At 40.0% G+C, this 23,319-nt stretch overlaps 1 protein-coding gene across 2 annotated transcripts in view; it reads right to left on the reverse strand.

The window, feature by feature from the left end:
• The window catches only part of prkcab (protein kinase C, alpha, b), a gene marked incomplete at both ends in the record, with an annotated part of 98,788 nt that overhangs the window by 29,658 nt on the left and 45,811 nt on the right, over positions 1-23,319 (reverse strand). For both annotated transcript variants that reach the window (XM_080511567.1, XM_080511566.1), the window contains one exon: positions 593-704. In XM_080511567.1, coding sequence (XP_080367693.1) covers positions 593-704 — 112 coding nt within the window. The remainder of the gene's footprint in view (positions 1-592; positions 705-23,319) is intronic.

Raw genomic sequence — 23,319 nt, forward strand, 5'->3', positions numbered from 1 at the left:
CTCCTGGTAGTGATGGCCTCCCCACACCAATTTGTTCTGGTGTGCTCCCATTACCATTTGCAAGGAGGCCGCCACTTGAGACCTGCAGATGGATGAACAGTGTAAGAGGAGGAGAGCCGGAGAGAGGATGATGGATTGAGATAATGTGGAAATGATAGGGAAGAGAGAACAGTAGAGGGATAGTGAATGACATAAAAAGGACAGACTTCGGAGGAGAAGTGAGAAATATGACGCAAAAAAAAGAAAAGTATTAATGGAGGAGGAAGTGTGGAGAACAAGTGTATATAATGGGATAACAAAATAGGAAAAGAAGCATGAGGATAAGATGAGCGAAAAGAAATTGCAGCGCAGGAAGGGTGTCATACGTGTGAAGAAAGAAGGAGAGAGTCGATAGAGAAGAGTGGGCGGAGTGATTTGAGAGCAGAGAGGACTCCGTAGGGCGGGACAATGGATTTTACAGCGCTGCAGATGTGGTGGTACAGTACCAATCTATTCCCAGCTGTTCTCATTAGGAGTGACTACAGGTGGGGAAACCAGCACAGCCTATTCAATACAGGTACATACGGCCAAACAAAGACTGGCTGATACTCACTATCACATTTCATGCCTTGGTGGATGAGTCCATACAACAGAGAGCCACAGTGGTCACAGAAGGTAGGACTGCCGTAGGAGTGAATCTTGAACTTGTGCTTGCTTCTCGGATCCTGGGAAATAAATACACAGTGAAAAAGTGAGATATCATAAGCTGATGGAAGGTACATTTCACACGAAACTAATCAAGCTTATAAAAACCAGTTTGACAGCGGGAGAAATCTCTTGAACTCCTTGGATGAACTTGCTACATCATAGCCTGGCCTAAAGGTAGTCATGGTATTATAGCTCATCCACTGCATAAGTAAAGTTTTTCTATTCATGTCAAGTCTGCGCCTGGAAAACTTAATGCAGTTTTTTTTTTGTTCTTCCTATAAGTAATTTCCTCTCTATTGTGCAAGGAGATGAAATACAGGCTTTGCATCAAGGCCAAAGCATTTTTCTAGTGTTTAAACGGTACATGCTTCACTGAAGGCTTGTGAGGATCGTATTCCAGTACATAAAACAAAAACAATGGGTATACTTCTGACAGGTCACCAGTCAATCACAGAGTTAAAACATAAACAACTAACCACCAACATTTAGACAATTTAAGGACATGAACATAACAAGAAACTTAATCCAGATTGTCTCAAAGAAAAAACTAAAACTTTGTAGACACAAAGAGACATATGTACCATAGAAAGTTCCCAGCAGGTTCAGTCTCTCTTGTTGTTGGTGGATCAGTGCAAACGCCATGCCTCCTATCTCAGGAACATGAATTCCCTCATTTGACAATTGGTGATTATATTTAAGATGTTAATATATTTTCCATCCTCTTGAAATTTCAGTATGTCTAAGAAGTCAGCAAATATGCATCTTGGAAACACATCTGGCACTAAAGTACAAATCCAACTAATGAGCAATTGGGAGTTGAAGCAGTCACTGACTAACAGGGTTTCCAAAGTATGTTTACTGCGACATGCTGGAATATTTGCAGTGTGATCTCTTGACATGGTTTGTGCAAGCTCTGCGTTTAGAAATTGATTCATACATATTTCAGCTTGTATTGTGATAGCTGAGGTTAGCTAATTTCTGCAAATCACCACAAAACAAACATAGCCGTAATTAAAGCCTTGCAAATGAGGATGGCTCAACCCCCACCAGCCTCGCCTCCATCACGCTGAAATGTGTCAGAATGGCTGCATGTGTAATTATACAGGCCACTGACTGAGTAAGTAGGCCCACATCACAGAACAGTCACTTTTTCTCCACAAACGTGCTAAATCAAGCAAATGACAAGAGGACAGAGGAAGGAGAGTAAGAGGGGAAAGTCTGCTTATGAAAGAGGAGGGAGCTGTTGAGGCGTCTGGGTGTGATTGGCAGGGGAATGAGTCAATGGTGTGCGGGTTCCACAGGAGTTTAATTAGCATGTTCTCCCTTTTTGTAACTTTGCCTATTTTTACCCCATTCCTCCAGCATTTCTTGGAGGCTTTTCATGTGAAAAAAAGAAAAAGAAAAAAAAAGAAAGAAAGCCAAAAACAGATGGCATTGTGGTCATGCCCCTTGTGTCCTGGGAGTCTTCTCTCTTGGGGCCTCTGCAATCCATTTTCGCCTCTTTATTCCACGAACGCTCATTCTCCTCCATTATTCAATTGTGGGAACACTGAATTTCTCTTAAAAGAGACTTGCTGAGTGAACAACGGACACCAGGGACTTGCGAAGCAATGAAAAAGAAGGTATCGCCCTGCTCTCTCTTCCTTTCCATTTCTTTGACTACCTTAGCCCTTCGCTCACTCCATTCACAAGTCTCTCGACAGTGAGCCCCTGACATTTCTTGCTTTTATCGCATGCATTTTTTGTTTTCTTCCCCTTTAAATCTGTGTTATTATTTTTGTTTGCGTGCTGAGCTCCACCTCTTGGGAAACATGGGTAAAATTAAAGTGGGAGGTATTCCACTTGCAGCCACCCTGAGCCTTTGAGTCAGTGTTGCAGGAAGAGACGGGGTGTGAAGACGTAATCTGTTCAGAGCTCTGGGCTCCGGCATGCGTGAGTTTACATGTCCGCATTTACTCCACCCTTCAGGCCAGCGGAGTACAACGTGTCAGTGAGGACACCCAGAGTAATGTTGATGCATCATAAGAGTCCAAACTTTACAACTAACGTAAGAAATCAATATATATATATTTTTTATTCATTGAAAGACATGGAAATGGAATATTTTCCTCTTTTTTGTGATCGTTCAAGTCAATTTCAATTAAACATACCAAAACAATGTAATGCCTTTACATATAATGAACTAAATGAGACCAAAATCAGATATATATCACAGTGGAATATAATACTCTAATAATATTGGTCAATATTTTTGCTGTCTTGTTGTTAAAGTCGATACATTATGAAGCGATGTAACTGGTTCACAATACAATGTGTTATTTGCGGAAAACATTGGACACATTTTTGAAAACAGTGTGTCATTGTAGTTAGATTTCTTTTTCCATTTGTTCCAGTAGAAGATTTATTTAAGTACATTTCTTTCTAGTTTTGAAGACGCAATAAATAAATGCAGAAGTAACCAAAATTAGGTCAATTGCTTGCTGGAGGGTAAATTCTTATGTTCAGAATTTCCTCTGTAAACATCAGAGGGCAATACAATGCAAATTCCCAAAATGTTGCGTAAAATGTAGGTGAAAACAGAATTATTTGCACTCTTAAAGAACCAACTCTCATAAACCCAGTCTCTGTTCGTAGTGTGGCGCACCAAATAAATGAAAAATGTGCAAATATGCTGGAATATGTTAGAAACCAATAATACAGAGACACATAAAGACCTGAATTGGCATTTACAAATGCTAAAAAAGAACCAAAAAAAGAACGTGATGAGTGGATTTAGAAACGTTCAACAGCAAATTGCTGGTGTCTTCTTTGAATCAAATACGTACCTTCTGAAAAAAACCTGAACCCCCCCTCTCCAACAAAAAACTCAAAACAGTTTCGTAATAAGATGAGTCAAACTACCTAACTATTTCAAAGAGAGCTATGACATCCATAAATGCACTATTGCTTTACATTATAAATACTCCCATACACGGTAAGAATTTCCTCCAAATACGAAAACTTTTGCACGCTGCCAAAAATAAGTACATTAACAAAACCTGCAAAAAGTACAGTTTGTTCCTGATGGTTTTGAATTATGTGTGTTGCCTTTGAATGTGAAAACACTCTCAAATCCATCGGCACCATACACGTTGCCTGTTTTTTGGACGAATCCATTGAGCTGTGGGATCCCTGCTCATCGGTGGGATCATTGTTTCCAGATCAACGCCAATCAGGCTGCTACTTCCTCCTCTCGCGGTTCATTAACCCAGAGTCTGCTCCGGAGATCACATAAAGTGCAAGTCACCAGGAGAAAAAACACTCCAGCGGCACTAATTTACCGAGCGGTCTGTGCTCCCTCCTGTTACATTAACTTGATCTCATTTAATGCTGTCAAAGATTTGGTGTGAAGGATAGAGATCCTCCCTCGACAGAATCAATTTGGGTCTCACTTTTCCTGGTGTGTCAATATAGAAATGCCAAACGTTATGAGCCGTGATGTGCTTATCAATAGCTGTGTCTGGGGGGTAACTATCCCTGAAAGTGAATGAAGAACGACTGAGCCCTTTGACTCGGAAACAAATGTTCATAACAGATTTTTCACACGAATGCCGCGGCATTTTCACATGGGTGAAAGGCTTTTGAGTGGAGAGGAAGCTAAAGAAAACCAATGCACAACAAACATGCACGCACAATGACACCAACGAGCTTTCAGTATAGGTTCTCATTAGTTAATTCTCTCTTAAGTTATACCGATGCTATTGTGGTTGGAGGGACACATTCAAGACTAAAGACTCACAAATCATTAACATGACGCAGTCAAGGCTCAAAGAACGTCAGACATAGAGGCGCTGACGAATGCACTTGAAAGATTTCCGCTGGCAAAATACAGAAACAAACATCTAAAAGCATCAAATCAGCTTGATAAGCCTCAAACCTCCTCAGAAACTTCCAAACAGTGTCGTGTGCCGGAGAAAGATGCTCTCAGACAAATGTCTGACACTGACAGACAGAGCCGCTGATTTGAAACCAGGAGGGAAGTTGGTTGCAGTGAGGCGAAATGATGCCACCGCCGCCGCTGAATTCCTCAGAGCGAAACAGAGGCCACATGAAGCAGAAGAAGAGGCAGAAGTCGGTGATCGGAGCAGAGTGACAGTGAGTCAAAGAGTGATGTTGCCAGTCAGGCATTGACAGACACGCCGTCACCCGCGGGGGGAACGATGACTAATTACAAATGGGGAATTATTGATATAAAAACGAAGTAGTGAGTGTGAAGGGGTTGAAGTCCATTCAAAGCTGCTTTTAGATTCATAGATTTTTGGTTGATGGATTACAAATCTTATAAAATAATAAATATATATATATTCCACGCTAAATGATTTGGCCTTTTATTGATCCTTCTACAATATAATTTGTTTCTATTGTACTCACTAAGGTGCCGTTCTTCAAAAGTGTTTTAAATCAAATGATTAATAGTTTTACCACCACATCTTACGATAACTAATAGTATGTACTCTTACTATTGCAAGAACACATCAATAGGGTGAAACTAACCTTTTAACCAGTTGAATAATATTTCATCAAAGTTTCTTCAATTAAAAAGAATAAATCGTGATTGGAAAAGGCATTTCCTTTGAAAACCACTGGTTGAGACTCGAGATATGAATGTAGAAACATTCTCACCTGAATGGAAAAAGTGCAACACTGTCGAAAAGCATAACGCTTTCAAAAGAAACACAGTACGAGTCCTTTCAGAGGTGTTAAATAGTCAACATATATCTACAGAAAAGCCATACATACGTTCATAGTTTGAGCGAAGTAAAGAAATTCATCAGTGAGGACATCAAGCAACTTCTTCTCTAGGAACTGAAACCACAAGTAATATTTCCACGCAACACAATGAATCCCCCCGAAGCCACAGGAAGGGAGACAACAAAGAAGAGTTTACCAACAGGATCCAACAAAAATGTCCTTTTATTATCAGTTTGGAATCCAACATGACTCCCCTGCTTTGAATGTGATCACCCTCGTGAACAATTAAAGTCGTGTTTCTATTCAATATTCCTCAAAATGGAGTCATCAAGGCTTACCCAGATGTTTCATGTATTTCTTTCAACTGTGAATATCCTGCCAAGCCAATTTCAGAAATGTTGTATACTCTGTTTTTGCTAAATTGTTGTCTGCTGTGTCTTTGTTGGAACATGGCATGTTCACCACCCGGGTGACCAGCAAAGTATGGAAGAAAACTGACAGGAGGGCTTTAAACCATCACATTATCTACAGAGGAAAAAAAAACCCCAACAAAAAACACACTTGTTTTACTTTAATGTGAGATCACGGGGAGTCAAGAGTGTGAGATGACCAAATCTAATGTTACATCTACAATGATTTGTCATTATTTGTCTTCCACTTTAAAAAAAAAAAAAAAAATCATTAAAAAACAATGTTTTCTACTGTTTGATTGATGGGAGTCATTTTAAATGGCTCAGGCTGATCGTCGTATTCAATAATGTGCGGCAGAAAAAACACGGAGTCAATATCGGGCAGGTGTACAATGCACATAACACTCCGTGACACTTATCACTGCCAACGTGGCTGCAGATCTGACGGCCCACAATTCACGCGATTGATTTCACAGAAAGATTGGAAGACAATCAGCAGCTAGAACCAACAGCACACACTTTTCTATCACAATTGTGTGACAAATGCTATAAATAGACATTTTGTGGATGCACCACTGGCTGAATTAATACAGCTCCAGGAATAAACTAATAAAGACTGATGATTTTGACGATGTCAAATGTAACCGTCTCACTCAGATATATACAGCATTTAGCTACCGGTACAAACTCTAAACATCTTTAAAAGGAAGAGTGCGTTTTAGCATCAGTTAGTTTGTGTTGCAGAGGAGGAATGAGAAGAAAAAAAAAAAACTTTTCTATTGAAATTGAAGACTTTGGCAAACTCAAATCCTTGTTTTAAGTGCTTAAAAAGAGCAGCAGGTTGGAAAACTGATACTGTTCTGTGATTTGAATCAGTGAAACTCCACTAGGGATACTTCTTTTTTTTAAACCAAGCAATCAGTGGCAGCATTTATGCGCTCCACAAACACACAATGGATAATAGCAAAATGGTCCCCAGACATCACTGTGAGGAATTGCATCTCTCAGAAACATCAACAAACAGAAACATAGTGAAACCGCAATTAAACGAGAGGACTGGCGTGATACAGTGGCTGCGTGTCTGTGAGGTGTGTGTGTGTGCATGTACACACTCGTGCGTGCTGGGAAAAAAAGTGCAGGGAGAAACAAAGTGAACAACTGTACAGTTGCTATGGTGATAATGGGTTCGAGAAAATGCGATGATAGATTGGCGAGTCAGCGGAGAGAAAGCAAACAGTGAGGTGGATGGAGTAAAAGCAGCAGAGCAAATCACTCTGTGGCTTAATAAAATCAGATGTGTGCACGTGTCTGCAGGCATGCACCCCGAAGGCAACGGCGGCTCAACAGGGAGGCCAGTCGAGATGGAATTAAAGGGACAAAGAAGCAAACACCGATCTCAGAATCAAATACACGTGATGAAATGTTCCCTTTCCTGGAGGCTGAAGGTCAGCCGCTCAGCTGAACGAAAAAGACCTTGCAGGGTTGTTTTTAGCCAAGAGGGTCATCAGTTATTCTCTACTGGTGGTGTCGACCCAAAACAACTAGTGTTGTCAGACTCGTTCAAACACACACTGCCCACAGCCTCTGTCTGAATAGGCAACAGTGTGACCTGTAGTGGTGAAGGGCACTCACTGTATACTGCACTCAGCGCCTGGTTTCAAAAGACTCCATCTGAATTTTTGAGAGCGCATCTGCCTGTTAGTATGGGCAAGAGAAAGACGTAAACACGTTCATATGAGGGAGATGCGAAAGGTGATGGTGGAGAAAGAAAACAAAACAGAGTCGCACTGAATCTTTGATGGACCCCAATTTGATGGAAAAATAATAAAAAGAAGGACGAGCATCAACAGACAGGAGAAAAAAGAAAAACAGCCTTATCTCTTCTGTTTTGTTTGTGTCTTCCCGTGTGTGTGTGTGTGTGTGTGTGTGTGTGTGTGTGTGTGTGTGTGTGTGTGTGTGTGTGTGTGTGTGTGTGTGTGTGTGTGTGTGTGTGTGTGTGTGTGTGTGTGTGTGTGTGTGTGTGTGTGTGTGTGTGTAGGTGGCCGGGTGGGTGGCATCAAAGTCTCCAAGCCAAATGCTGACATTTAGCAGATTCAGACAGCCACCGTGAGGCGGACTGAGAAGGCTCACGTCCAAGATATGGACAAAAACTCTTTCAATAACAAAAAAAATCTACTGAAGAATAAGTGACAGCCTCACCTGCCAAACCCCCCTGATGGGCACCAATAAAAACAAAAAAAACCCTTTTCCCATCATCCAACAACTGAGGCAGATTTCATTTGGCTGCATTAAACTCAATTATGACTTCAAAGTTTTAAACGTTCATGTTCTTTGGAAATGTTAAAAGTGTTTCCAAAGCTGCTTCTCAGCATTTGCATAATCATTACTGCGTGGGAGAATGATTATTTTCATTATCATTTAATAAGGTCAAATTCGGCCAAATCTTTGCAAAGTATTCACTTTACTGAATAGTGAGCTGAACAATGATCACACTTTCTGAAAACTAAAACGCATATAAAATATTAATCTACACATTGAGCTGATTTATACCATCTTTGCTATTTTAGAAATATATTGAAAAAAGAAATCACATGGGAGGATTAATATTTAGGAGGAAGAGATGCTCATGTGATGCTCAATCACAGAAAAAAAGCCGACCTGGCTGGTAAAAATAGCAGAGTGGAAAAATAGAGTCAGAGATGAGCCACAGTGAGATGTTCAGCAACTGTATTTAGTATATTTCTGCACACCGGCTATAGCAGCATTACAGTTTTCTGAACTTCAACTTGGATTACTGTTGTGATGCTAAATAGCCATTGTGGACACATGGACATAACTAACTGCTCAAGATCGCTGGCGTCAAATTTGATTGTCAACCATAATACACATGAGGAGTTGTTCAAATTCAGACCCCGACAGCCTGCAGAGGCCCGGGGTGAGGTTTTGCTACAAACTATCAATCGCTTCACTTGTAGGGACTAATCTGTCTTCTGACACTGATGAAAACAATAGTGAAGCCATGACTCAAGAGGAGTGGGGAGAGCAGAGAGAAGACGGGGGGGACATGAGATATATCAACAGCAGAAAATCACAGCAGGCACAGTGATTTGTCAGAAATGCAGCTGAGGAGAAAACGGAATAAAGGAGAAAATGTAGGAAAGGAAAAGTGCTTGCAAATAAAAAATCAATCAATCAATGAACACTGTAAACTGATGCTCGATAAAGAAAGTCAGCAGAATGAGCTGCTCGTTATCATGCGATATTCCCTCTTATCTCCCAGTCGATGCATCAGAGCAGACTTGCACTGACAACTATGACTGTGTGCTTGCTGTCTTCAGTTTCATCTGTCTTCACTCGATGGCTGTAAATGCACCTGTATTGACAATCCATCACTGATTTAATTAGCGGCACGGCATCTCTCTCTTTCCCTCTGTCTCCACCTGCAGCCTCCTGTCAGTGTTTAATGGGCCATCGTCTTCAGACAGTCCCTCTGTAGGACTCATTATATGAAAGACAGATTTATGCTCTGTAAATCAGCCAGATAATGCAAACACGAATTCTTAAACATGACTAAAAGAAAAAAACTTGTAAAAGAAAGAGTTAGCTCAGAGGTGTTTTTTTTTTTTTAGCTCAATTATGTAACATGAAGCAGTGTGTGTGTGTGTTTGTGTGTGTGTGTGTGTGCGCGCGCGCGCGCCAATGGCCTCCCTGTTCTCTTGGCAGTAAATGCATGTCTTGTCTATCTGTCATTTGTTATGTGCCTCCTCTAATTGTATGCCTTTCTAGTCACGTCAGTGAATTAAACATCAAAAGGCATTAGTATATCAAATGTGCCAGGCACACGCATGCAAAAATACATCTAACGCACGTGCATCAATGGGCACACACACAGACACACAGTATATATGTAAAAAGGAAATGAATGAGCTCATTAGTGAGGAATGGCACAGAGACTAAAGTCTGCAATCTCAACGGACACAGAGATTTGTGATGATGAGCTACGATTATAATAGGATGCTGTACATTACATACCAGATATGAGAAGAACTAGTTCTCTCTCATATTTTGAAAGTACTATGGATTAAAATATGAATTGATGTGCACCACATCATGCATTACAACTTGGGTCTTCGTTACTACATGCTTGAAACTTTGCCTAAAACAGTCCAAGCAAGCAGCTGATCAATATTTACGAATGGACCTTAAAATTAAACTATTGCACTTTATTCTGATCTGTTTATATAATCTGCATTTTATCTGTTGTATATTGTCAAATTTGTTGGCTTGTAAATATGATGACCAGGTTGGCCAGGTTACTGTGGTAAAAGAGATTTCAATCTCAATAGGTTCCTACCTGGTTAAATAAAGGTTAAATGAATAAAATAATGTAAGAGTCATGTTATAACTGGTACCACTTCAATCTTTCTTTAAAGTAAAGGCAAACCAACACTTCTGAAGAAGGTTTTAAATGCAAAACTTGCTCATATGCATTGTGCACATAAAACAAGTGACAATGACAGCTGAGTTCTTTTTAAACACGTGTCTTGCATGTGATGTTCTTGTGTTGAGAATAGCACATCAGACTTCGTAAAGTGAGGAATGTATTCCAGTTGGGGAAAATGTGGGTGAATTGTATCTGATTTGGTGAGTTTTATACTTCCCCACAGAGTTTTACATTTCAACAGCATTTAGTGGTGCTATTTAAAACCGACCCTAAAAAGTCACAAACAAAAAAAAACCAACAAAAAACTTTCATAACACCCTAATGTTTTGCAATCCAGAGTATCTGGATTGCAAATTGTAAGGTGAAGTAAGGTGAAGCACAATGAAACACAGCCACTGATGCTCTGACAACCACCTCCAGGTGAGATTAGACAAATGAAGCACGAGCGCAAAGAGCGAGCATCAAACGCACCCGAAACCTCACCTCACGTCAGTGAAAGTCAACCACTTTAAAATATCGACGACTTCCACAGCCAGAAACTTTGGAAAACATCTAAAACTGCTCCTAACAAGCAGCTACTATAAAGCCTGCATGCACGAGGGAAACGCAGAACATTTGCTCAGGTTGATTTAATAAAACATGCGTCAGGTACCCTTGCTATAGAGCCCCTTCTGCACCGAGATAAAAACCTATCAATGTCGCACAAGACGCCTCCGAAATCATTTACCTCTTTATGCTCAATTTCTTATGAATGACAGAGCCATCACGTGGTTATTATGCTCATTATAGCGAATGACATTGAGCACGCCCTCAATCCACACTTCACATTGCCGCCATCTGGTCGCAGAGAGAAGACGTGGAAAGTGTGAGGAGCTTTCTTTCACAGTTTTTTCCCCACACTGAACAAACCTGCCTCACTGACGTTCGGAGTCGATCTGACCATATGTCAGGGCATGGATATGTGGATAGGAGAGTATATCACAGCAAAGAGTGACTATTAATAGTGCGGCAGAAGTAGTAGTAGCTAGACGCTGGTGAAATACAAATCCAGTTACAGTTATTGAATTTAGTTTCTGACAGCTACGCCGTACAGTACAGAGTGAGCCCAAACCGAGCAGACACAGGTGTTGAACCCTTAATCCTTCCCTGTTGCGCTCTAATTAACAGCAGAAAAGCGATCCAGTGTTTGGATGTATTGAAACTGCTCCTCTGAACACCGCACACCCTTTCATCACGGCCCAACTTTGATCATCAAACACTGCATTTATTCAGCCTGCCGAGGACAGGGACAGTGCTTTTAAATGCATGTGGCCGAGCGCGTGCGAGTCTGCCTCAGACACATTCGCTCTGAGGCCACGCGGGGTCTTCAACCTGCGAAAGCATCATCGCTTCCTGTCTGCTGCACGGTCTGGCAGGGGGTCTCTGCGGCTGCACTTGTCAGGCTCCATTAGGAGGCACTGGTGGCTCCATTTCTGCTGGCTGGTAATTGAGCTCAACTACTGCGAGAGAGGGTGAGCTCTTCAGAGGAAAGTTGACTTTGTCAAGCGGTAGAGGAGAATCCCTCTCAGAGTAATGGGAATCCACTGCGCCGGCACGCCACTTCATACGCCTTCATACAGATTGCAAATGAGAGAAACTGCAGCTTTAACATGGAGGAAGGACGAACAGCTGAGCTTCCCCACCACGGCAACGTGCAATATGTTTACAATAATTTGGGGAAACAGTCTGTTACTTGGATTTGTAATCATAACATATATTTATGCACCTCTTCCTTATATTTAACTTACCCATTGTAAGTTACACTTATATCCTGTTCTGGAAAATATGGTGACTCTTAAATACAAATGATCTTGAAGGTGCTTTTTTGCCTTACTAACCTTACTCGCTAATACCATCACCATGTTATTTTATTTTAATTTGTTTTATATATTTACGATATGACTTAAAAAATTGTATGAAGTGAATAGAGAACTTGAACTATTCAATTGTACATTCCATTTAGACTAAAGTTTTTTTGGATTTGTTGCACAAGAGAAAAAGTATTGCCAGAACACTGATACACTGGGGTCTATGACTAAATTAAATTAATAACACAGTGCAGGATGGTTCATTTATACTTATCACTTGTTAAAAGGTGCCAAATAAAGTTACAGTGCTATTATCACTTGCACTGCTATTGATTTTAAAATGGCAGCTTAGCCGTGGCTTTTGGGAAACTTATTGTAGTATATGAATAGTTTTTTCGCTATGAGAAAACATGAGGTGGGTTCTAATAAACGAACGTGGTCTACTGTAAAAATGAGACAAATATATCAGCCACCACTAACTGCTGATTGCGTCTTAGTCATGGAATTGTACACAGATTTTCAGAAATAATGGCTATTTTGTCCCTTGATAAAGTTAAAAATCCCTTCTGGTCTGGTAAAGTTAGACAAAAGTGAAAAGATTTAGAAAAAATTATGGTACTTTTGGATCTTGACCCCTTATGTTATGATGGACTGAAACTCTGAATACAGTGACTGCAAGTTCTCCAGTGTGTTGAGACATTTCTGTGAAAACATCCTGGATAGAACAAGTCAAATCAATCTGAAATGTTGTCAATTACAGAAGCGAGTCAGCAGTCCTGCAAAGAATCAGTGTGACTCCTACTTTCTTTGTCAAGAATCTACAAATGGGTCCAAAAAGGAAACGATCACAGGAATTAACTAATTATAAAAACACTGCATTATGTAGAAAAGGCACAAAAACAAGAAGACCTTTAGTATGCAGGTAGAGCGAAGAAAATAATGAGGTAAGATGGAGGCATAGAGAATAATTGCTGGCTAGGAATATCCATCAAATAATATTTCACTCTTGCAGCTGACACTTCTCTCGGAGTTCAACAGTGAATATTTACACACATTGTTTTACCTACTAAGAAAATCCAGTCTATTATTACCACACTGTCACAAAAGTTTCGACAGAAGAGAAAGCAACCAAACTTTATGGGTCATCCATCACTTGCCTTCCCATAGTGCTTTGCTGCAGTCCCCACTTTACCCTAGTTCCCTGTGTGTCTTTGTTAAAGATTTCACTTGCAGCAGGATTGGACAACTGGCTTTTAACATACCTGCACGTTAATCACTGCCACTGCCAATGAAACCAAGCAGGACAGGCCCCCAGTGGCCGTCTCACATGCAGACTATATTTAACCGATGCCCAAAAAACCACCACTGCAAACAAGAAGGTGTACTTTAGGAGCTGCAGTCAGAGAAAGAGTGTACACATGCACTTGTATTTTATTTTTTATTTTTTAAGATGTCAGCATTACTACTTTAAAATGTTTATTAATGATGTTTTCATATAATAACTGGCTGCAACAACAAATCTGCAGCTTAACTATACAGACATTGAAAGAAAGTTTTTATTGTTGGCTTTTATTATTGGTTGCTGGTCTTCTGAAAGGGTCACAGCGATGCTAAAGCAACAACATGAATAGAGAAACCACAACACGAAGGCAAAAGTCCACAATCTTCTTTGTCCTTCAGCATTTTCCCATTAACATATGTTCTGCCAGCAACCTCTGCCTCCTCTATACTCTTTCCTCACACTAATCGCCTCCATTTTCTCCCTCACTGCATCTATTAACCTCTTTACTGGCCCTCCTCCTCTTCTCTTGCCTGGCAGCTCCATCTTCAGCACGTTATTCCCGACATAGCATCTCATCACATAAGTAACCAAACCCCTGAACCTCTCTCTCACTTTCATGGGTCCTTTTATTGTACTTCTATCCACTCTGTTCACACCCAATGTAAACATGAACATGCTCAGCTCAGCCACGTCCAGTTCAGCCTTGTGAGTTTTGGTCAGCGATACTGTCGCTACACAACTCGGGGTCCACATAAAGACCAAATTGATTTCAACAGTAATAGGTGCAAAAATCTGTCAAATGCCCCCCAAAAAACCATCCACTTGTCATATTTTGCAGCCTTCCTTATGAAGGTTTATCCAAATTCTCCCTTAGTTTGGCTTTTACGGTTCTATTACTTCCTTATAGCAGCTTTCGGTGGGATCGCCATCTTGTGTTGCGATCACACTAACTTCCATTACAATGACATTACAATTCCCACTCGATGGATATGAAACAGCTGTTACTCACATTGAATGCTTAAACTTTGCAAATCTTACACTTTGTAATCCCCATATGTTTGACAGCATTGCTGTGGACATTCTCCTTCAAAACAGCCAGGATGCTTTAATCAAACTCACAATAGAAATCCTTGGAAGTGCCCATACAACCAAACCCTGCATGGGCGGTCTGCTGGTGACATGATAAAACAACTGGATGTGTCTTAATAGCTTTGTTGCATCAATTCAATAGGCCAGTGTTGGTACCTGCCATCAACTTCAAAGCAGGATACAAAGGACAAGAGCTCTTCAAGTGCTTCACTCTCATCAGTCGCCTCTCGGCTCGTCTAGACTCTCATGCGGAAGAATGATTGAAAACTATCCTGCTATAAGACACAACACGACTTTCAAAACTACTTGTCAGCATGAGGATTTCACCAGTTGTCGCACAATGCTCACTATAAAAACACCCTTTTACAGCTAAGCCATTTACAAAATATACAAATTAAATGACTACAAGGACGCAAAGTCATTATAGAAGCCACCAGCACTGTATAGTAGACAAACCACCGTTCAATCACAGACAAGATTCAGAATCGTCTCACACATTTTCAGCTCCGTCGAAAACACACAGTAATACTGGAGAACCCCCAAATGCTGAACTTATCTTAGAAAAAGGTGAAGGAAGCACTCGTTTATTGCAACTTCTTCTGACAATTCTCCAAGCATAAAAGAAAATGAACCCAGATCCTAAGATAGGTAAAAACAGAGCAGCAGTGGCAATAATAAAGTGCGGTTTTCGCCCTCTTTGTTTCCCACATGTACGAAAGGGATTTCAGTACCTGTGATGCATCTGTACACAAACATGGAGGCAATTTTCAAGTCTTATTTCTGACAATCATAACTTGTCCAATTTTACAGCTCTAGTACAGTATCTATTCGAATGACAGAATTCTAAGCTTCTATCTATTAATACATATGTATAGATTGCATAAATAAATTGCATAAATCATAAACCTAACAGAAGTTGAAGTCGTGGCTGGTGGTGATGAAGACACGTGAGTGCAAAGTCCACAGCACTGACAACATCTATAAGCTCTTGATACTTAACATATGCCTCAAATTACAACCAGAAACCCCCCCCCCCCCAAGACCTGATCATAATCACGTCATGGATAAAGACTTCATCTTCTGTCTTAATGAGGACTCGGAGCGCAGATTTACACAAGCGCTTATAGACAGTGTGACGTAAACAACAGAGCGAGGAACGTGCAGTATGGGAGTATAGGGTTTCATACTGTACATAGTAATCCACAGGAGTAATCGAACGATTTGTTTGACAGACCTCTGGAAGGATACAGAGATGTGTTGTGGACCACAAACTTTACATTGTTGTTGTAAGCATGACCGTAAGTTACAACCACAATGGTTTTAATATACCAACATAAGCAATCATGTATGAATATCATTACAATGTGAAATGAGAAAACAATGAAAAATAATACAAACTGTTAACAGTATATAAGGATGGAAACTTCAAGTCAGAATGAAAGCAATTTGTTTCGCTTTTGAGTACATATTTACACAGTAGTTAATATTGTGAGCAGCAGAAAACGACCATGTTTGCGTTCTTAAAGATAGATACAATATTTACTGTAATCAAACACAGAGAGGATTGTGTTTGTGTTTCACATAGTTTTAAATGGCTTTTATAAATGAAGCCTTAAGCCTTGTTTAGGCCTAAACGTATGTTCACCCCTTTCTTTTTAGAAATAATGAAAAAAAAAGTGAAATTCAGGGTGATAAATGGGTTGATGTCATGTTAAGCAATCTTCTTTTTAAACGTGAGAGCTGTTTAGCCTTCGATGTAGATACATCAGCAGGTCACATTATGAATGATTCATAATGAAATTAGAAATATATTTTAAATTGGTATAGAAAATAGGGTTGTGTGTCAGATTTTGAAAGACTTGTATAAGAATTAAAGACTAAAGTTATTTTTTGAGCTACAACTTTACTGAAGAGTGTTCAAATTCATTTGAACATGTTTTCAGCATGCAGACATGGCAACAGATGTTCTGATGTCACTTGATAAACCATCTGACATTCAGTGTGTGTGTGTGTGTGTGTGTGCGTGCGTGCATGCATGCATGCGTGTGGATTATTTCAGAAGCCCAGTATCTGGCAGAGATACTATTCTGGCCCCTGATGTTGTTGTCCAGGATCCAAAAAGCTGGTGATTGCTGCCCCTTGGTATTGTGTGTGTGAACGTGCGTGCGTGTGCGTGAACAGGTCCCCAACTGTACATCGTTGCTACATAAGACGACCCAGCTGCTCTCCGTCTTTTGGCCTTTTCCGAGTACAAGTGCAGAATATGCGGCTTTCCTCTCCACACCGTCACGTCCAGCTTACACATGACTTGTTGACGGAAAGCTTTCAGATCATCTAAGAGTTATGCCGCATTAGTTGGAAGCCAAAAGATCAACAGCTGGCCTGTCAGTGGTCAGCTAATCCGGGAGATGTTAGCGATACAGGAACATCCTCACAGGCTTATCCATATGCACTACTACCCGTGATTAGAGGGGCATATCACTGATTATATCAGATGTGTAGGTCTAAGATAAGATGGACCTTTAACCTTCAGCTGTTCTGTTCGGCAGAGATGAGCATATATTGCACTATTACAAGAAGCTTTAATTGCAGTGAGTGCATCTGTAATGCTACATGTGACCAGTCATGAGCATTAATGCACTAAATGTGTATCCAGATGAGCACAGAAATGTAAAGCGGAAAAAAGGCAGGACCTCAAGGAGGAAAAAGCTGCCACGAGAGGAAGATTTGAATCCTGTCTGCAAACGAGTGGAGACATTCACATTATGTCTTTAATTAAGAAAGATGACTGTCTTACATTCACCTAAAGGACTAATGATGTATATAGAATATGTAATAAATGGCTCTTGAATATAGCAATATTATTGGAAACAATTCCAAATTACACAAAGATAATACAAGTGCAAATAAAATGCTTCAAATGTTGTTTTTTTCTCAATCTGAAGTGATAAAAATGAAAATGGTACACAGGATCTGGGCCACAAATGAAGTACTTGCTTCCTGTCAGGCAAGAGACAAACAACTTTGGACAATTTAGTTTACTTGTGCATGCACAGGGAGAAGAGGCAAAGTTGACAAACAAGAACAAGACCACAAATAAACTGAATCTTGACTTCTTGTTGTGAGTTGACAGTATTCACCACTAGATCACTGCCAACTATCATCCATCCATCCTCATCACCATCCACCCCCTTTGGCTCAAAATTGCATGTGAGAATTGTACTTAACATGACGATGTAAAGACCAATTCATCAGACAAATTACAATCATGATATAATGTATTGGATAGCATCGTTTCACCAGTGCAGCAAAATCCTGACCTTTCATCTCGACGAGACTAATGTGTATTAAACTAAATCAAATCCGCTATATAGTTTTCTTTCTTTTTTTCTATGCTGATGTCAAATACCATAACTGTGCCCATTAACAATCTGGACAGGGAGCTTTGCTCGACCATTTAGCCCTCTGGTGAGATGCACGAGGCGACCACGCGTCTTGACATTTACGTGATAGAAAATAATGAGGGCACATGAAAGTTGTGCCAATGCAAGTCCTTACAAATGACACACATGACACCTCAACAACACACCCATGACACAAATGTACAGCCTACACAGCCCGTTTCTGTGTCGGCATAAATACTTTACACATTGATTTAACGTGCCACAGGTAAACTGATCCATTACAGTAACACTTCCACAGGCTTAATTGCGATCAAGACATTTAGAGAATATTACATGTTTTGGAGTTTGGGTTGATCTATTCTTGTCAGGCTGGGCGTCTGAGACGGGGCTGACTAATGATCCACGGGGCTCGGCCGCAGCAGGAAGGATCAGTGACAGTTTAATGAGGCCACAGGGCTTCTGTGCTTACAGCAACAGAGGCAGGAGGAGGAGGAGGAGGAGTGGGGGGCAGCGTGATGAAGAGCACAAGAAAAAAGGAAGGTAAATGAGTAGTGGGGAAAAAAAAAAGATGGGATTTAAAAGCAGGTCTAAATATGGAAGGACAAAAAAAAAAAAAGTCCAAAAAGTTGGAGTGAGATAAATTAGAAAGCAGGGAACCGAACGTAGGGTGTGAGGTGTCTCACTGACGCCCTCCCACTTGTGTGTGCGTATGTGTGTGTGGTAAAGCATCCCAAAAGCTCGGCGCATGTAATTATGGAGAAGTGACAACTCAAGGGGGATGGGTTTTTGTTGTGTGTTTTGTTTAAACTCGTGTTTATCCTCCTCCTTTTCTTTCTGTGTTGGTGTGAGATGACTCACACAGTAATCGTCAGGACGGGCCACCTCTCCTGTTGTCGCTGCTGAAGATGGGAGCACCATGGGATGTACGACCGGCATCAACATGTTAGTACCAAGAGACGGAGGCAGAGAAAGTGGGGAACCAGCAGACTGGGAGCGAAAATGACAGTTTGGTTGAGTGAACAATAATGGAGCAAACAAATATAAAAAAATACCTGAACTCTTGGGAGTTCAATTATGACAGTCGAAAGCTCACAGTGCACGTTCACTTTTGCTCTTTCAAAGGTGAATATTCGGGAAGTGACATCTCTCAAGTTCGTGCCAAGTCATGGGTTTGCCAAACAGCAGTGGAAGTGACAGGGCTGGGAAATGAGGCTTGCTGATGCGCCGCCACAAATGACGATGTGAAAACTCACCTGTGTGAAATGAAGGAAAAACCCCAATATTATCAACTTTTCGACTTTGGCTTTGATATTTCCCTCATGGTGTAGATTAACAACTGTGAACAACCAGTACAACTTCAGTTTCAGGTTTTCAGTAAAATGCTTCCTTCAATTAAAGTGTACACAAGCGACAACTCATGTGTGCACACCTCTGTGTGCTGCTAGAAACAGCAAGAAAATGATGCACTTGACTTCAATTCTTGTTTTAATTGGCTTAACTGACAAAATCTTGCATAAACCTAGCACATCGTTGAACATGCAAATGTCAGGATGTCCGTCAATTTGCTATTTAACCACTGGATACTAACACTTGTGCTGCTGTTTTTGCCAGCAGTCCTCAAATATCATTTCGCTCACAAAATGACAGAAGGGTTGTCTTCAATCCGAATTAGAACCTTGAAAAATGCAGACACGGAACAAGTCGGAGAAACTTGACTGACAAACTCCATAATCATCACTGTCACTATAATCACCGCATAACCATATGACAAAGTATTGTTGGTTAATGACAACTTTTTATATGTCAAAGCAACGAGCAAAACGAAGAATACACCCTTGACATATCAAGCATTTCTTAGAAGTGCACAAACTCAACTCAGAAAGGCCCAGATTACAAGACCAAGATTAAACAGAAGTGATTTTCAGAGTGGCTCTTTATATCACACCACTTTTTACCTGCGGAAACTGCAGTTTGTGCCAAAATCTATTTGATATTGACTAGCATGTTTCTGGAAAAGTGCCATGCTTCTGTGTGAACATAATGTTTCGAAGAAACAGACTGGATAAACCGATTGCTTCCTTGAAAGTCCTCTTTCTCCTCAGCAATACGTGGAAACAAGAGTGCAATGATGAAGGAGGTGAGCTCCACCTTCTACCTTTGATCCCATAAAATCATACTAAATGGTTTGACTGTGTTTGGACTGTGCACTCTTTCATAATAGGAGACCTGAAAATATTCAGGTGACACACCTCAGTTTTATAACAATCCCAATGCCCAAGTATCCAAGTTAAATATTGAAAAGCTCAAGCACACAAAAACACACACGTGCAAAATTCTGAATACCTCGGGGGAACTCAATTGGAAGCCTTTTTAAATACAGCATTACATAATCGTGAGGAGCTTGATGAGCCCGGCAATGGTTTGAGAAAAGAGGATGTGTGAGGAGGGATGACATCAGGGGAGAAAAGACAACCCAGTGGATCAGCAGAACCACAGTGGCTTTATTAAGACAGAAGCAGACAGACACCCCAGCATGGCATCTCACCTCAAGTGCCTCATGAAAAGCAAATAAATAAATAAATAATCATGTCAACATCTTTCCTATGGCTTGTTTACCCAAAATATCTTTGGTTTCTTTTAACAATGGTGACAATAAATATTTCCTCCAAAAGTGTTTATTGTCATTTAGAAAAAGGATCTATTAAATAATGTGCATCACGGAAGTTCAATTAACATTAGTGAACGGATGACAGATGGATGAAATTGTTATCGGAGACAAGTTGTCTTTCATATTGATCAAATGTACGACTTGAGGAAACACGGCTTGCAGAATATGACTTCTCTTTAGATGACCTTTAACGGATTTACAGCCAGTTAATGGAATCCATTTATATCCCCATATATTGATCTGAGTAAAATAATCTTCCATTTTCCTGGAAAGAAAAGTCTGAACGAAGTGGGATTGTTTTATTTTCTCATCTAATAATGAGCTCCCAATCTAATACATCATTCTATTTAACAACAGCACAATGGCATTTAACACATGACGAAAATGCTGGACACAGGATTGAACTGGAAAAATGGTGTTCAGGTTTCGGGCTTCATTTGCTCAAAACAAACTACAACACGACCTGAAACTGAAAAACCTGGTTTCACTGGACTCCTTTAAGAAGTTGCTTCATGACTTAGAGGCTGATACATCTGTCTGTAGATGTTTTGAATGACAGACTTAATTTCAATTTATGGGCACATTTCTTTGGAAATTTGCATGTGTATAAATGTCTTTCCCTGATTCTGTGTTGCCTAATGTATAAACATTTTCTAATACGTTTTATGTGCACAATTGCCTGTTTTGTCGGAAACATTTTTAATTAGCTACTGCCCATCTTGGCCAGGACAGTCTTTTGTGTGTATGTGTATATATATATATATATATATATATATATATATATATATATATATATATATATATATATATATATATATCATGGTCATTGCAATCATCAAATACGATAAATATACAATCATAAAGACACTGTTTAAGATAAATAACAGTTGTAAATATATGAGCATTCCTAACCTTGAACAAGCAGTCATAAAAAAAAGGAAAAAAGGGAAAAACAAACCAAACTTCAAAGCCATGATTTTCTTTTTTGGCTCAATCAACAGTGACCCATTTACAAAGCAGCAAAACCAGCTTGACAGTGAACAGCGGTGGTTGGTGAGTGATAGCATCCTATGGTTGAACACAAATTCAGAAATGAGGAAAAACAAATGCTGAACGCGAACAAGCTGGTAATGTTACTGAAATAGACTCTCCAGTATTGCACTTGATATGTAGTATAAATTAAGTGTTACACAGAGTTTTAGGAGCTCTCAGCAGCCACTCAGTTGTAAAAAAGGTGAGCATGCTGTCAGTCAAGGTGGGTGATGCATCGATGAGCATAAATCTCATTTCAGTAAACAAGTCAACAGGTTGTGACTCATACTCAGGGAGCCAAGCTGCTGCATGACACCGAGTCAGTTCTGAATATCATCATTCATGGAGGGGAAAGGAGCTTGTGCTTCTGGACTCAAATGTAGCAAAAAAACATAAACAAATAAATAAACGCCCCTCCCTCCCCCAAAAGCACCACCCCACATCCTCCACCTCTCCTGTGCTCCCTCCCTGGTGGTGACATTAAACACTGAGCTGCCTACGCCTCCAGTCGAAGGAATAGGTCAGCTCCCTGGCTGCTGTCTGCCTGCAAACACACACTGTTTACTAGCCCGTCTGCAGACGCACACACACACATAAACGCGGACCAGCTACACGCACACACACAATTTGATATATTGTAAGTGTACAAATTATTCATTAAACTGTCATCTGATAAATTTATCTGCTCTTCTTTATTTTGAATGCCTAAATAATACTGCATTTATATATTTTGCCCAAGTTTGTATTACCTTTGACACTTGACATCGAGCTCAAGCTTGTTTTTTTTTTTTTATTTGGGGTTGTCTGCCACACTACAAATAATACGGGTTTGAGGTCACAGATGCATGACTTTCAACCTACAAATAGTAATCAGTTCATCCTTGAGGTTACAGTTATTGCCAGATATACACAACTTTGGTTAGAGTGCTTCTGAAGTATTGTGTTGACAAGAGACGGATCAGTGGAGGAATTATGAAGCCTGTTATCATTACTATTTTAACATATATTTGATCATTTCAACAAGACATAATGCAGGACCTGGTGTGGACATTAAAAATTTGTTTTTTTTTTTAATCAAGTTTATACTTTGTGTTAATATACAAGGTGTGGTCCTAATGAAATGGAAGCTTCACATAAGATTTAATAGACTACTTTTCATTAAGTAGGATTGTACATACATACAAAGAAGCATTTTTTTCTGCCTTTGTTTGTGATAAATATTTGAAAGAATGTTGTAGGCAAAGTGATTTACATAGCAAATACATAAGCAACATGAAAATATGCATACTGAAAGTATTGCTACCTTTATATATAAGATAATCCAGATAAAATAAGACTATTATTTGTTCAACAAAGGGTAAATTTACGTCGGGGAAAAAATGGCAACCATTCACAACTGAGAAGCAACAGTGAGTGAAACGTACACCTTTTGTGTAATATATATTTATGTACCATCACTAACTTGTCATCAAGGTACTCTACTAACTCTACTACTCAATTTGACATCAGTAGATGAAAACGACAACCACGAGGGTTGCATATGACATATGAGTACAAATCGGGTGGAAAACAAGTTAGAGAGGTGGACGTTATTGCAGAGAGAAAGAATGAAGGTCACTTGAAACAAGACAGAACACACGTGAGTGGATTAAAGGACGCTGGTGGAATTATGACCGGAGTCCAGAGTCGTGGTCATAAAGGTTGAGCTCAAGTACCAGAGGTCAA

The sequence above is a fragment of the Blennius ocellaris genome, assembly GCF_963422515.1.
Source record: "Blennius ocellaris genome assembly, chromosome: 16".
NCBI classification, from domain to species: Eukaryota; Metazoa; Chordata; class Actinopteri; order Blenniiformes; family Blenniidae; genus Blennius; species Blennius ocellaris.